This window comes from Rhipicephalus microplus, chromosome 6 (genome assembly GCF_043290135.1).
Source record: "Rhipicephalus microplus isolate Deutch F79 chromosome 6, USDA_Rmic, whole genome shotgun sequence".
In the NCBI taxonomy this organism is placed as follows: domain Eukaryota; kingdom Metazoa; phylum Arthropoda; class Arachnida; order Ixodida; family Ixodidae; genus Rhipicephalus; species Rhipicephalus microplus.
In genome coordinates this window covers 126,274,967-126,290,980 of record NC_134705.1, presented here as the reverse complement: position 1 = coordinate 126,290,980, position 16,014 = coordinate 126,274,967, and the positions used below count along the sequence as shown (strand labels likewise).

At 41.8% G+C, this 16,014-nt stretch overlaps 2 protein-coding genes across 3 annotated transcripts in view; one reads left to right on the top strand and one right to left on the bottom strand.

Moving 5' to 3' along the window:
* The window catches only part of LOC142765481 (uncharacterized), an 887,742-nt gene that overhangs the window by 212,544 nt on the left and 659,184 nt on the right, over positions 1-16,014 (bottom strand). The window lies entirely within an intron of this gene.
* Positions 3,483-11,233, top strand: LOC142765478 (uncharacterized). 2 transcript variants are annotated; one of them, XM_075866521.1, is made up of 2 exons: positions 3,483-3,757; positions 10,916-11,233. In XM_075866521.1, the coding sequence occupies exons 1-2, from the start codon at positions 3,622-3,624 to the stop codon at positions 11,119-11,121; spliced, it is 342 nt and encodes a 113-aa protein (XP_075722636.1). In that variant the 5' UTR covers positions 3,483-3,621; the 3' UTR covers positions 11,122-11,233. The 2 variants fall into 2 exon arrangements, 1 of the variants encoding a protein (XP_075722636.1); XR_012884278.1 differs by lacking the exon at positions 3,483-3,757 and adding an exon at positions 8,342-8,489.

The following is a 16,014-nucleotide window of genomic DNA, read 5'->3' as shown; positions in this document are numbered from 1 at the left end:
GGTGGATTCACAATACATAATTTACCAATATGTGCGTTGTTCTGCCTCACTTTGCTTTCACATTTCGCAGTGGCAATATTCCAGATAGAAGTTCAAGAGGGACATAGGTGTCTTTAAGCGCTGAACGTCTCTTAAAATACATACAATGTCGTCGATGGTCGTGTATGAAGGTGTGCAAGCGTGTTCTCTTCAAACCGTGTGATTGACCCACATATGCCCTAACGTAGGAAAATTAACAAAACTAGTTTATTTTTCCAAATCGATTGCTTCTACGACATAAAATACAGATTAAGGTTTTTATATAAATAAACTTTTTCAAACAATAATTTTGGAGCCGTCTTGTATGTAGGACACGAATGTTTGACACACCGTGAACAAAAAACATCAGTGGCTATCACTGTCATACGAAAGTTACTGCACACCCGATCAGTGACGAATAATCGACAAAAATATCAGCAGCATGGAGACAATATCACTGCAACTTTTTTTTTCGCGCCATGGAGCTCAGCAACATGCCCGTGCAACAGCCATTTTGTGAGTGCAAGCACATGGCTATTTGTAGCTCACCCACCACCTAGACTTGCATGTGACGAGATCAGGGCACCATAAACACACCTTAGGGGGCGCTACCTTGTTTACAGAGAAAACATTCGAGTTATACTGAGAATTAGCACTGTCCTACGTGTAGAACACTGGGTATACATGGGTTAACCAAAATCACAGATATTTCACCTCAATGTTGGAGCTGCCTAGGACGACACCTTTCCGCCAAAAAGAGAATATCAACTTAAAACAACCGTTTTAAAACACGTGATGGGGCTTGTCTTCGTGGATTCATCATTCGCTGCAAATATTTACCAAAACCCAACCCAGATAAGACTCTGAAGTTGATCAGTCCGGTTATAACTGATACGCCTGCGGCTCTCCCTTGCAGCCCCTGATAACGTTCCCGAATGCAAACCAGTGGTGCCCGGAATATGCATCGAGACAGGCAATGACAGTGGTCCTGCCCTGAACTACGTCTTCGGTTGGAACGCGGCGCAGCAGAGGTGTACACGGGTGTCGTCCGATGCGTACTGCGTGCGGGGGACAGCGGCTGGATTGTTCCGTGACGTGAACGAGTGCTCTTTAATATGCGGAAATAGCAGTGCCCTACACGGCCGTACAGGTAAGAATGACGTAGTCAATTGCATTAACGATGTTATGTCTCGAAATTAACTGTGCATATTGCACAGTATACAAGTGACTTCGAGCTTGTGCGGCTGTGGGATGGCGCCACGGTAGCAAATTGTATGTGCGGTTAGTAGGAAGTCAAGAATCGTACATTTATTATCTTCCAAGTGAAAAAAAAGACACATATAAACACTCTATATTTAGCCATGGCCACAGTGCATTTTTTAGCCATGGCCACAGTGCATCTGCATTTTTTGACTGCTCAGGTTCAGCAAGGTGAAGATAAGCAATTTGGTGTCATACTTGGACTTGAAAGTAAAGAAAGGCTTGCAAGTAAATCGCCCCACTTGGAAGGCAACGCTCTTTCTTTTCTTTCTTCGCCTACTTGGTGCAAGAAATCCTATACATTTTAGTGCTGCCAAAAAAACTGAGGAAAGGTGTCACCTACTTCATAAATTTTAGAATTCTTTTACGTGGATCAATTTGAAAATTCGTGCCCCGCCGCGGTGGTCTAGTGACTAAGGTATTCGGTTGCTGACCCGCAGGGCGCGGGTTCAAATCCCGGCTGCGGCGGCAGCTTTTCCCATGGAGGTGGAAATGTCCTAGGCCCGTGTGCTCAGATTTGGGTGCACGTTAAAGAACCCCAGGTGGTCTAAATTTCCGGAGCCCTCCACTACGGCGTCTCTCATAATCATATGGTGGTTTTGGGACGTTAAACCCCACATATCAATCAATTTGAAAATTCGTTCTACATTATGCTTGTGCACTCTTAAAGCGTTTTTCAAGCCTGCGCCATTATTGAATGAAAGGTGTACCTACAGGTGCAACAACGAAGACAGTTGTAGGTTAGTATAACCCATTTTTATTTTTATGCCTAGTGTCTCGTCATTGTATTCCCTAACGCAATTATATATATATATATATATATATATATATATATATATATATATATATATATATATATATATATATATATATATGGTAGATGAAATAGATGATCAGAGTTTCTTCCGGCTACCGTAATATATGGGTGTGTGTGTGTGTGTGTGAATTTTAAAAATACCTTAACTTTGTTCACGCTCTTGCCACGTTCAGCTAGTTTGCTTCTAGTAGACATTATTAGGTTCCTGTGTTGACATTGGAAATCTCTATTGATAATTATGAGATCAATATACTTAAGAAACAAGCATACTGGAACTTTATAACTTCAGTGGGCATGTTCAAGGTGAACGTTCTTAGTGAATGCTACAAACGTCTTCGAATGGCGAACGAAGGGCGACGGAATTGCGAAAAAAAATAATGCTTAGATTGTTTACGTGCATGCTATTCAGTCTTGTAAAGCCCTGATGATAAAACGAAAGCAAAAGCCTTACAAAGCAGATGGCATAATAATTGAGTTGATATTATCCATAAACATTGTAAAACATGTGCTCTAACTACAATATTGTTTATGTGGTGCGTGACGCCATATATACTGTGAAGTTTCTCGGTGGTCTTTGGCTGTCAAGTTGCTTCAACATTCCTACACTTTTTAGAATTACATCACAAAATTTATGACGCTTATTGTATATATAATTAATTCTGCATAAGACTTACGGCCAACGCTACCAAATGCTGCAAAACGTATTTACAGGTGAAGAATTTGTGTGCCCAGCAGTTTCACCAATAGCATAGACTTCTGCTGTGTTCGGATATCAAACATTTTCGTATTGAATCACCACGTTGCAAAATTGCAAAATGTGTTTTTGTCCGCATTTCGTGAAGATTAACTAAGGTGCGATATGTAAATTATATATAGCAAATATTAGGTCTATAAACAGTAAAAAACAAAGTTGCATGTGTGCGCAGCAAAAAATAGATTTTGTATGCTCCAAGTACAATTTTTTTCTCGCCAAATTTGGATGCGCTGATAATACGAGCGTAAACACCATTTGTAAGCTACAAAGATTATCTAAACGTTTCATGCCGTTCTCGCATGGCTGCACGAATTATAACGGGTTGTGTGAACAAGGTAAAAAAGGTGCATAAAAAAAGTAGCAACATTGAAGCCTGAGTGAGAGCGTACGTTGATTGAATACTTTGACGAACAGGGTGTTAAAAAAAGTTGTCTCATCACCTTTTGGTACATTATAGCGGCACCATTGTTTGAACCATGAGCTATGCTACCCCTGCCAGCCTATGAGCCTAACACTATCAGTTTCTTTTGGTAGCCAACCGTCCTGCTTTCTGAACGGTTTGTTCTAAACACGTGGCAAAACACTCTTTGTAATACTAAGTGTGCTTACGTATAGTTCGGTGATATTTTCATAGCAGCCACATGACCAGTGTTTCTCCACTAGCTGACACGTAGCTAACGTAACTGCAGAATACACTCACTCCACAGCTCTTAAGGAAAAGTACTCGTCATGTTCTGACACAAGCTGGGACTCTGTGGATGTGAGGCGATGCATGGCTGAGGACCTGCGGTACCCAGCTTATTTTGACGGGACTGCCTGCAAACAAGAGCACGAGAGAGGGCAGTGCCGGTACCATGGCCCGTCAACCAGTTTCCGGACAGTCGAACAGTGTAAAGTAACTTGTCTTGGTGAGTTATGACACTATGGTTTCCTATTAACGTGTTTCTCTTCCGTTGAAAAAAAATCGCAGCATATCCACGGAGTTAATTATGATTGGTGGGGCGAAGCGTTCGTCAGTTCGTCCGGGCTTTTGTCCACCCATTCGTACTTGCTTCCGTCCGTCCATGCATCCGCCCGTGTGTTCGTTCATCCGTGTGACCGTCGCTGCATCCGTCCTTCCGTGCGTCCCTCTATGCGTCCATCCATACGTCCGTTCTTGCGTCTGTCCGTCCGTCCATGCGTCTCTTCAATCGGCCACCTGTCTGTCTGTCTGTCTGTTTGTCCGTCCGTCCGTCCGTCCATTCGTCCGTCCGTCCATCCGTCCGTTCATGCGTCCGCCCCTCATTCTGCCCGTGCGTCCATCAGTCCGTCCGCCTATCTGTTTGTCCATCCGTTCATCTTTCTATCTATTGGACACTCCAAGTACTGTAATATCAAATTTTTCATCATATATTCATCATATACAAGTACAGCCATCCATCGGACATTCCAAGGACTGCTGTTTCGGGTATGTGCCACCAGTGGCTACATACACCATTGTAGGATGCACAGAACCACACAATAAAGAGCATTTCCCCTAAATCTTTCTACGTAGCATCTAACAGAAATTTTCTGTCCTATTCAATAAAGTAACATATGAATATAGTTAGCGCTTGTTAACACAGATTTTGAAGGGTAAACGTGAAATATAAACAAATAGGTGCACGTGCAATCAACGTGAATGTTGTAAGAAGTGCAGGGTAGTGACATGCCTGCCTTTCAGCAACGCTGGCGTTCAAGCGCAAACGCGCTGATGTACCAAACATACAGCCGGCTCGACGTTCATTGAGAGGAAGGAGACACCCACATTTCATGAAGTGCTACCCTGTCACCTCTTCAGCACACTTCCTCCCCTTAGTTTCCTTTTCCACTCCTTGCTATGCTATGCTATGCTATGCTATGCTATTTTGTGCTGTACACGATTGCCGTGGGATATAACTTCCCGCACTTTTCTTCACATTTATCGGGAAGTGTCAAGATGGATAGAGAAATAACGATGCATAATCTTGAATAACGAATCACAAGAACAAATGATTCCGAAAGACATACAAAAGCATTTGAGTTTCTTAGTTTCTGATAAGTAAAATAAATACAAAAGAAAGCAGATATTTAAAATAGATATAACTGATCCAAGTTGTATAATTAACAAATGTAAAAATATGGTGTTGCAACAAAGGGATATTGTAGAAAAAGGAAGAAAAGAAAGAAAAGCAGGGAAACCAACAGTAACAAATTAAAACGAAAATATGTATATTAAGAAAACCTGTAGAAAAACAAAACAAAAAAGAGAAAAAGAAAAGACGACAAAAAAAACTATCAAATACGATGATTCTGGATTTATTCACCAAAGTCATCTTTGCACTCGTTAAGGGAGCGCAAGGTGCTTTACTTGTTGTTCCCTTCAATATGTTTTCGCTCTCACAACGAGAAATGCCACTTGCTTGTTCCGCTTGCTTGCCACTTGCTTGTTATACGTGCAACATTCTAACTGATAGCTCATACTGGCGCCTGGATTGTGCACTAATCATAATACCAGTTGAAATCATTTACCGTATCAAGGCATTTTGACAGCCAAGTTAGCTGCCAATTATTATATTTTATTGTTTCTGAAGTGAGTGGTATAGCACCGTGTGAGTATGGAGTGCAGCTCCTGCATATACTTCTCCGATGGTGAACGTTAGTGTAACTAATTTCAAAGCGTGTACACAAATTTAACTCGAAACTCAAAGCCACATATATTATTGATACCTGCTTCAAATCCTCCGCGGTAGCAAGCAACAATAGGAAAACTATCTAACTGAAATTAAAGATAGACCCACCAAATGACGATGCTTTACAATTGGATTGCAGAGATAAGCAAAATGCCAAGTAATAAAACTAACAGTAAGAGCTCATTGCATTAGTTTAGCGAAGGAGCATAACTGGTAGTCAGAACACAAGTTAAACCACTTCCAACAGGAACGACAGAGAATAAAAAAATATATCCATACTGATTACCCGTGCGTCTGTTAATGTAGTGTGGAGTTGCTCGTTATTTTTGGGTGCATTAGGGCTTATGAAACAGAGCTGGAAACTTTGTTAGCAATAAAAATAACCATGGAGCCCATGCAAAATTATTAGTTGTGTTTGGAAGATATGGTTTTTCAGGAGTTTGAAACTTCAGAGATAAAACAGCGAGAGCAGGCGAGAACCGGCTTGAATTGCTTGCTTTGCAGGGAGATGTAGAGCGTAACGGAATTAATATAAAAATATATAATACGTAAGACTGGGCCCTGTCGCAGAGTTCGTAACTAAATGGCAACGACGGTGACGTTAGCGTGACAACTATTATTATTATTTACGATGCGACAGTTCTTTTTACACTGAAAAATATTATGCTCTATTAAGTGCTCCAACGGAGAATGAAAGACTGCCACGAAAATTTAGGCTGACCAACAACGTAGTCGTCAGTGAAACTGCTGCTATCTCTTTCTCATTCACACGAAATAAATCGTTTCGCCGGTTTCGATTTCAAAGAAATGATACTAATATGTGGCAGTTTGCTTCACTGAATAAGTTCGAATACCATGAAAAGTGTCGGAGATCTGTGTACAATTTTAAGAATACTTTGGCACAATCAAAACGCTTGGTTCGAAACAGCCCCTGCTTGTGTAACATGGTCCTCTAAAATAGAAAACGTAATTGTCTCTTTGGCTAAAATATTTCGAAAACTAGTTAGTAGTCAATATATGAAGATCAACATATAAATGCCGCGATGGTTGCGAAAGTGCTTGTAATACGCTTGTAATGTATTGAAGGTTCACGGAATACAATACTACCAAAAATTACTTTACGCCGTTGCATTCGCTGACATTTTTTTTATCAGATATTACTTTGCTCACTCGGTGGGAACTACGAACAACGCTGGGCCGGAATTTAAGGAGCAGCGCTTTGGAACGATTTATCATAAAATAAAATACATATTTTAAAATTGGTTGTATTGAAAAAAAGTTAATCCTGTTTTCGAAAGAGAGTCAAGATGATATTTAGTGTGCTGAGTACTTGTTCAGTTGCTCTTATTTTCTCAACGCACATAACGCTTGCGTCGTCGTAGATATGTATGTATCATCCTGTAAACCACGAGTATTCATTGATTGATCTCTTTTTTCAAATGAAACTTTTCAAAGGATATTACGTGGACAATTTCAGCGGATTGGTACCATTGCGGTTATGTAGCGTGAAAAGTTGAAATCAGTAACATAACTCCATGCATTGTTTTCTACGAGATAGTAAAAGCATGCCAGCATTAGATACGAACGCGGCTGAAGCGTACATTTAAACGAGCTTACCATCTCTTTTACACGATGGCAACATGTGCTGAGATCATGCCACGTGCATCGCCTACCAATTATTGCTACTCAAGCAGAGAGGAGATGCCACGCCAGTCCTCAGTCGAGGGAAGGTGTGTGAAGGGGCGCCTTTCGGGCGTCGCTGGAGCAGTAACTTTACTGCAGTCGTAACAGCGTGGTCGCGATAGTTATGCTCCGTTTCATACATCAGGTCCAACGCTGTGTCGGCTAGCGATACTTCTTGCAATGAATGCGTTCGCACTAAGAAATACTTCGATGATTTTTTCCATCTGAGGAATGCTTTTAATTCTTCTTTCGTTGTAATAATAAATACGGCCTTTTATAAGTTGTTCTGGATCACTTATGTTACATTCACACGCGAGAGCTAAGTCCCGCTGCTCCGCGGACCAAATAGTCACGTGACTAGTTTAGTCCTGCGCAGCATCTCAGACGTCGCATGCACACAGCTGGAGTTACGCTTCCGGAATCCTCGTGCCTACTCTCGATTCCTATGCTTATGCTGCGAGCTTCTGTGTTCATGCAGGCCATGCGCTGTGACTGAAAACCACTAATACACCACCAAAAACCACTCGCCACTTCCACTATCACACGAAACACATTCGCTCGTTGCTGCAAAACTAAACATGCTGATTTTAAGCCAGCAGCTTACTTTAGAGCCACGCCAATCCGACCAATGTTGACAGATTTGACGCTGAATCCTCTCGGTCGACAGAAGACGACCGTCAAAAGGAGCGAACGAAATAGCGGTGACACATTTCCATCCATTCCGCGAGTGCAGAAGATTGGATGAAGCGAAGATGGCATGTTTTTACGACGGGCAAGTCATGTGATGCACTGTCCGCTGCGAAAATTCCTCGGTTCTTTCGTGCGAATGCACCTTTAGCGCCTCTTTGTTTTCACCTTTTAGATGTTTTATTAGTCGCCTTTTGCGCCGTTGTGCAAGCGCGTTCGTGCTTGCCTCGCACGAGCGTTTACAACGATAAGAGCCAATCACCGGACGCGCGTAGTCACACACCTTGCTGACCAAACTTCTTGCATAGCCTCCAAAGTGTTGCACCTGATGTATGAAACGGAATATAGTGCACGTGCTTTCTCGGCAGACATCAGTAGGCGTCTGTAGTCGTAGAGGCGTTGTAGCGATAGGTGGTGTGCGCGCTATATATAGGCAGCCCTCAGTAGGCGGCTGCCATACGAAAGGAAACTCATCCATTCACACGAAGATACTCCAATCGGAGAGTGAGCCTGAAGAAGAGTGAGAATGGAGGTGTAATATTCTAGTATGTCAGAGCGACCTAGGTTGAGAAACCGTTCAGTGAGTATGACTCCTTGATAGTCCGGCGCCATAAAACTTCGTTGAGTCGGAGTCCCAAATGAGCACTTAGCGGAAAGGACATGTTTCTTGACTGAGTGTGAGCAAGGTGTACACTTTTTTTGCGGACCTACTGACCACTTATTAACGTGCGGTATTTTCACTTTTTTTGTGTTGACACGAAAAAGAGCACAAAAACTGCTTCGCTTCGTGGAGCGGCTCTGTTCACTTTGTAGCGTTTACGAGAGACGAGATCGAGAAGCGTACGCTGTCAGTGTTAATTCCTCTAACAATCTCATTTTTTGCTACCCGAATCTCTTCTTCGTGCTCACCACAAAACGTATTATCTCATCACCATTAATTTTATGAAAATGCAGAAGGTAATCATGCCCTTTCATCGACTACAAGAATTAAACCACCGTATCAAACATTTCGTAAGCACAAGTAGACGCGCTTTGTGTGTTTTTTGTGTGTGTTTGGTCCTCGAATCACCACGTTGTTGCTTGTGTTTGTGAAATCGCTATTTAGGGACACATAAAAATGCATAGAATGTGTTTTTCTTTTTCGATTCGCCTCTCTATAGTTATTCAGAAGTGTACAATGCTAACATGACTTTTATGACCTCGTAATCTTGTGTAGTGATGTGGCCTGAGCTGTAATATTTCAATACCCTACGCTATTGTATTATCCGATCCAGAACCCTGAACCTATTATAAAGAAAGATGATTACCAGTAAGACGAACATGCCAAAACACGGTTTCTTTGCCTTTTAGACGGCATCAAAACAAGCCTTAGGGTGACGTCTGAGTAAAAAGCTAGAGCCTTTAAGATCCTTCAATAACTGAACTTCGAACCACTTCCACCAACATCAATTTTTTCAAGACTGTATCTTTCGCACATTTATGTGTACGACGATTTTCTGTCGAACAAACTAGAATTTAGTCGATATAACGATTTTGCCTTACACAAATGTAAGAAAACGGTATCGTTAAGATGTTGAATTTATGTTTAAAATTTTTTGAAGCACCCACTTCGCTATGCTGCAGTGGTCTAACGTCTTCATAGCGCTTCAGAGCACTGGTGCCTAGTCAAACGTTCTTGCTCGAAATCGCCATACGCATAAATATCATTAGTACTTCCTAATCTTCGACTTCATAACGTATGCTTGGACCATTTTTAATACCAAAATATCTATATTTTAGGCAGTTACACTCGCCCTAACTTTGCGTTTATAGGTTTTGAGCTCAGTCTTCTCAGCAATCTTTATTTTTATGTGTGCCTTTGCACACAGTAATTAGAGAGGCTGTCTGGATAGGAGTGCGGCTTCCCAGCGTGAGCGAAGGTAGTCACTTGAGGCCAGATACCAGTTATAGGCACTAATCCCTTGGCATTCTCATTAACATACGCTCCAAACTTGCTCTGAAGTCACAACACTTGCACTTGTCCATTTCCTAGATATCTGAATATATAGCTTCCATGAAGATACGATATAGAAAAATTTTGTTCACATGAGATGGTAAAACACCAACGAGATGCTAGAAACTATTCAACCTCGGTTATCTGCAGCAGTTCATGGTTGACCTAGTTCGTAGGAACTCAAAGAAAAAAAGTTAAGCGTGCATACAAGGAGATTAATCTGGCTTTGTATTGTTTGTGTTCTTTTGAAGAAGCACCACAAGCGTTAACTCACCCTATAAGCTGTGTCTGGCATTCAGGATGCCCCGCTGTTCACGTCGTATCTCCGCGGATGAAATTCCAGTCCCTGGTGTTCATAAATACGTGTACACACACACACACACACACACACACACACACACACACACACACACACACACACACACACACACACACACACACACACACACACACACACACACAGTTTCAGAAGCCAACGCAAACCTTTTCAACTTTTCGTTCATAGTATCTCATAGGCTCTAATCAATCGAGCTCCATAATAAACTATGCCGAAGATTTCACAGTTATAATTGTTTTGATATAAGTATCTAGTTGGCCTATTTGCTTCTCATTATGACTGCGTTTATAGCAGATTTAGCGTTGATATATAGAGTTTTTTAAGCTTGTTGGGATGTATGTTCTTTGTGAAACTTTCACATTGTGTTACAAGGAGGCAGAAAGTAGCGGACGGAAGTAGGGGCATGATAAGGGCTTCTGTTTTTGAACTACTTTGTACTTAGCTTGCTTACGTATGCTTGATTGTGGCGCTAAGTACATACTTCTCAGTGAAACAAAGGGAAGAGGAAAAGCAAGATAGTGATTTGCCCCTACACTTTCATTTTTCTCTCACTCCCTTTATCACGAAATTTATTTGGCGTCGCAAGCAAGCACACCTAAGCAAATGCCGTATACACCACTGCTGCAGTACCAGCGCGAAGTAACGATTCAATCTTCATTCATTCTTAATGACGCAGGCTACGTTAACAAGGACGGCCAAGCCAGCCCTTGCAAGACTACTCAGCCGACGTTCAAGTGCCGCGACGAACTGAAGAAGGTGACGGCAAGATACGACTCTGGCGTAAGACGCTGCCGCCCGGTTCGGATCTGCCTCAGCGGAGGCTATGACACCATTGAGGAGTGCAACCGACGCTGCGTAGGCAAAGCCTTCACGATTCAATAACGTCAGAACGAGCATGGCCAGGAACTCTGTTCCCTACACGAACAATGCGAAAACTTACACATTTAGTCTTGGTTAAGTACGCAATAATAAACACTGTATTACGAATTGTGAACGCAAGGATGAAAGCAGAGATTCATCTTAAAGGATGACTTCAGTGATTTATTGTGGTCAGTGAATGTCTACTAGGTTAACTGGGTACGCTCATTTGCACGTTTGCGCCATTCGAGGCAAACTGAAGGCTTGAGAGTTTCGCAGACTCTTTTCAAATGAATATTATAGCTTGCCTCGATGCGCTCACTTCGCTTGCCAGAATTAATGGCAACATTGTGTGTGTGAGGTTAAGTTTTGCCTGGCGGAAGTAACGAACTGGTGTGCCACTGCAGCGTCTGGTTGTCTGCTATGGATTGTCTGGGTTCGGCCGGTGCATCCTTGGTTGAGTATGCGATTTCCTTTTCCGTGTTAATCGGTGGGCGATAGGTGCCAAGTGATGGTTGCGTTGAGAGCAACACACGATTCGCCATATATTTACTATAACAGCGTAAGCGTTTTAACCGATCACCGCGGACAGCGTGGACAAGCAGTGCCATCTGGGGGGCATCATATGCAATCAGGCAGGTTCCGGCAGCGTCAGGCAAATATTTACGTCACACGTAGAAGCACACTTGGTTGGGTTTCAGTTTTGGTATCACGGTTTTGCGGTAATTGAAAAAATATCGAAATTTTTTAGCATTTCAGTTATTGGGCGCGTGACAAAGTGTCCAAAGAACATAAGATGCTCATTATCTTGATCATGGTCGAAAATTGGCAGGAGTTATTTTTAAGGTGTACTGACACAAAATTTTCTTGCTTTGATAGCTTGCGGGAATTATTCCAGTGAACATGCGTTTATTGTCACTGAAATATCAGCTGCGAATACAGCTTGGAGTGTGTTCTGCATAAAATGTGAAAATTTTGTGCGCGAGTGATGCAAACGTCCAAGTTTATATATATATATATATATATATATATATATATATATATATATATATATATATATATATATAATCTTTTGCCGAGTTTGCTTCAGTAGACGTCACCTCGGCGGCTGCTTGTGAGTCAGTAGCCACGCAAGCGTTGAATGTTTAGTTTCTGGCGACACTGCTGTCCCGTTCCTGTACGACAGGACTTCTTAATTTAGACAGTTCAGAAGCACGCCACAGTTCTGTATGCCGTGATAAGAATATCTCTAGTTTAGCGTTCCTAAACCACGATCTCATTATGAGGGAGGCCATTTTGGAGGGTTCCGGATATTTCGACCACCTTAGCCTTTTTAACGTACACGTATATCTAAGCACAAGGGCCTCGAGCACTCTTGTCTCTATTGAAAACGCTACCGTCGAAGCCGGGATTCAATCCCGCCACTTTGGGGTGAGCAGTCGACCGCCATAATCATTAGATCACCATGACGGGGCAGATCCGTATGCTAACGTGGTCGAGCTTTGCACTCTCTGGCTTATGCTAGCTGCACGCGGCGGCCTGTCACTTTTTGGTGATGTCTCAAACCGAAACTGAGCCTGGTGGGTAATCAGAAGTTTTATTTTACTGCCACGCGCTTTAGTGCCATTTTATAAAGAACATGCAACTTAATGCGGTGAGAAAACATGAGGCCAAAATTTTTTTTTTGTGTCAGTACCCATTTCGAACTACAAGTAATTGTCTTTTGAAACTACAAGTAATTGCTTGACTCAGTTAATGCGTGGGTCAGCAGCAAATAAATCGAATCATGAAGAAATAAAAGCGGGTGCCATCATTGACACACGAATCGGCAATTCGTAATTCTGCCTTGTATAAAAAAGAATTTAGAAAAGATTTTTTGAGCGAAAGCCTGTAAGGATTATTTTTTTCTCCTGATTTTTCTGAAGCCATCAACAGTCAAGCTTGTGCAGGACAGTGAACGCTATGATACTCTAAATTGAGAGCTCTATTCACAGACGAAACAAGGCTGATATGTACATCTGTAGCACAATTATCAAACTTGATTATAACGTAATGCGTAAAGCGAAGAAACATTTGCTTGAACGTGTAAGCAAAATGTAGTTTCTTTGTTTTCAAAAGTAGCCATACCTACAACAATCAATGAGTGCTCTCCCTCTTACTATGAAAATAGTTATATGGCCACAGCTGCGGGCCCACGCATCTCAATAAACACGCTTCTGAAAACTAAACCTGGCCCTGCGTATGATTCTCGTCACATGCAGAGAAGTCTATTAGAAAGCACAGAGAACCCACCCGAAACGTCAATTGCCTAAGACTGTTTCATGTGAAATGTTGTCACTGGAAGCCACATATGAAGTAGCTACATATAATGTATCTATTGATTAACAAAATAGTTTGATACCATATCAATCAAATATAGGTTGCGCTATTAGTGAAGGTCACCGTCACATGGACACTCCCAGGGCTATCTACTTGAAAGCTTCCCCTTGCCTGTTCAGGCACTTTCGGAGCTTTGTATATGTCATAGCGGTCTCAAAAGTGCAACCTCTGAACATGAGGTGGTACCCTTCGAATGCGGGGCTGTCAAACACAATTGACAATACATATAAACAAGATAAAAAAGGTGGGCTAGTTGGTAATTATTAATTGTTCAGTGAACTGGGAGCGTGGGAGAAACACACACACAAAGAAAAGAGGAGGCACACATCACGCGTGGTATGTGCCTTCTCTTTGCTTTGTGTGTGTTTTCCTCCCGCTTTGACAGTTCACTGAACAATAATTGAGAATAGTGAGCTTTATAACCATATGTCCTGGTGAATCACAATCAATTATGAGCCATGTTGCCAAACAACAAACTCTAATGCTAAGGACAGAAAACTTCAACGAAGCTGCTTTTGTTTTTATTCGATAGACCAATCTTCCATGCTGTACTTATTCCATCTATGTGATTTACCTTGTTATGTCCTTTGTATTTGCTACATGATGTACCATCTAATCGCATACACTAACGTTTATCAGATACGTGTATCGAAATTTCTAAAGTCATTTATTTCAACATTCCTAATAACTCTAAACAAGTTGTATACACCTCGGCATCGTTAGCTTTCTTCTGACTTTGGTTTCAAGACATCGCTTTCAAGTTTCCGACTTACGAACGTTCCGGCATACAACTATCTTGAAACATTTATAGCTTTATCATACAAAGCCGATTCTGGTTGTGACCGCCACGATGACCAGAAGTGTTTAGAACTGTAGAAGACTGAGTGATATCGTGTATTGCTACGTTATGTGCGTTTTGAATAAAGTATAGCGTTTGTGACGGGTGTGATTGCCATGCCAGGACGTTGCTACCATTCCGCAAAAAGATATATATTCTGAAAGCAATGACAATTTCCGCTCAATACCTGAATAAATTCCGTGAAATTAGGCTCTAAAATTATTCCAAGAGAAACATGATGCTGAACAACCTGTTGAGTGAGCTAGTACATGGGAAGAACAGACACAACAGCGACGGCGGTATTCTAGGGCGAGTGCTTTTGAGATATTTTGCGAGATTCAATAATGCACGTGAGCGCGAGGCTTGGCACACCAGTGATAGCACTGTCCGTAGATAATCGGATTTTTGAATTACAAACAATCCTAGAGGACGGGAAACACCCATCAATATCTCAGCCTAATAATGTAAATATTGTGCCTTTGCGTCTCGATCACATAATTATGCGCAAATGAGTTAGTTGTACCCAGGCAGTATTGAGTTGTTGCTATTCATATCCCTCGGAACGCGCCTGCCGTGGCCAGGAATGGAATCCATCTTCGGGGCTAGCAACGCGACACAGACCTTTTCACCCCTATAACATTGCCTACGACAGAGCGCGCGGTTGTGCAGAAGCAAAAGTAAACATTTATTGTTTTTACCAAGAACATTACCGATTCTGTTTTCACCATTCATCTGGAGCTTGAGACGACCAGAAAGCGATCGCAAACAGAGGAATAGCGCATGAAGCGAGTGCATCAAAATGCAAGCGCGTGCGTGGCGGCGGGCATCAAGAGTCTTTGCCGTGACGTCACCTAGACCTCGCTCGAGAAAGTGCCAATCCTACCTTTCGGCGCTAATAGAAGGGTCTCTTAAATTATGGGGCGAAGGTATGATATGCGTGGCCACGCTGCAACGCCACGGTTGCCTTTCGGCTTTGCCCTGGTCCATTTCTCCAGCAACTCGCCCAAAAACACGTATTGTTGTCGTGGTTTCTTTCAAACGCAAGTAGCGTTTCAAGCAATAAGAAAATTCGGCAGATCCCTCGTACCTGCGAATACTTTATGCGAAGCACGTGGAGAGAATGTGACTGTGTTGCATTTTTTTAAATGCGAAGCATTTCTTAGTGAACTTCGGCGACTTTGAGCATATCTATCTATCTATCTATCTATCTATCTATCTATCTATCTATCTATCTATCTATCTATCTATCTATCTATCTATCTATCTATCTATCTATCTATCTATCTATCTATCTATCTATCTATCTATCTATCTATCTATCTATCTATCTATCTATCTATCTATCTATCTATCTATCTATCTATCTATCTATCTATCTATCTATCTATCTATCTATCTATCTATCTATCTAGCCGCCTACGACTTTAAGCTATCCTGACGTTTCAATAATGGTATCGATACAAAACTTGATATGGCATAACATGACTGCATGAAGATCATATTTGACTAGTCATAACATGAAAGGCATGGCATGGAGGTCATGAATGTCATGATTTACATTTATGGTCCTGCAACTCTTGCGGTGGTTTCGTTCGCATATCATATTGCAAAACTGCTATGGTATGCTATGATTGCATGGCGAACACAAGCGACAGACCCTAACATGAAAATCATGAAATGCTTGTCATTTAACAACATGA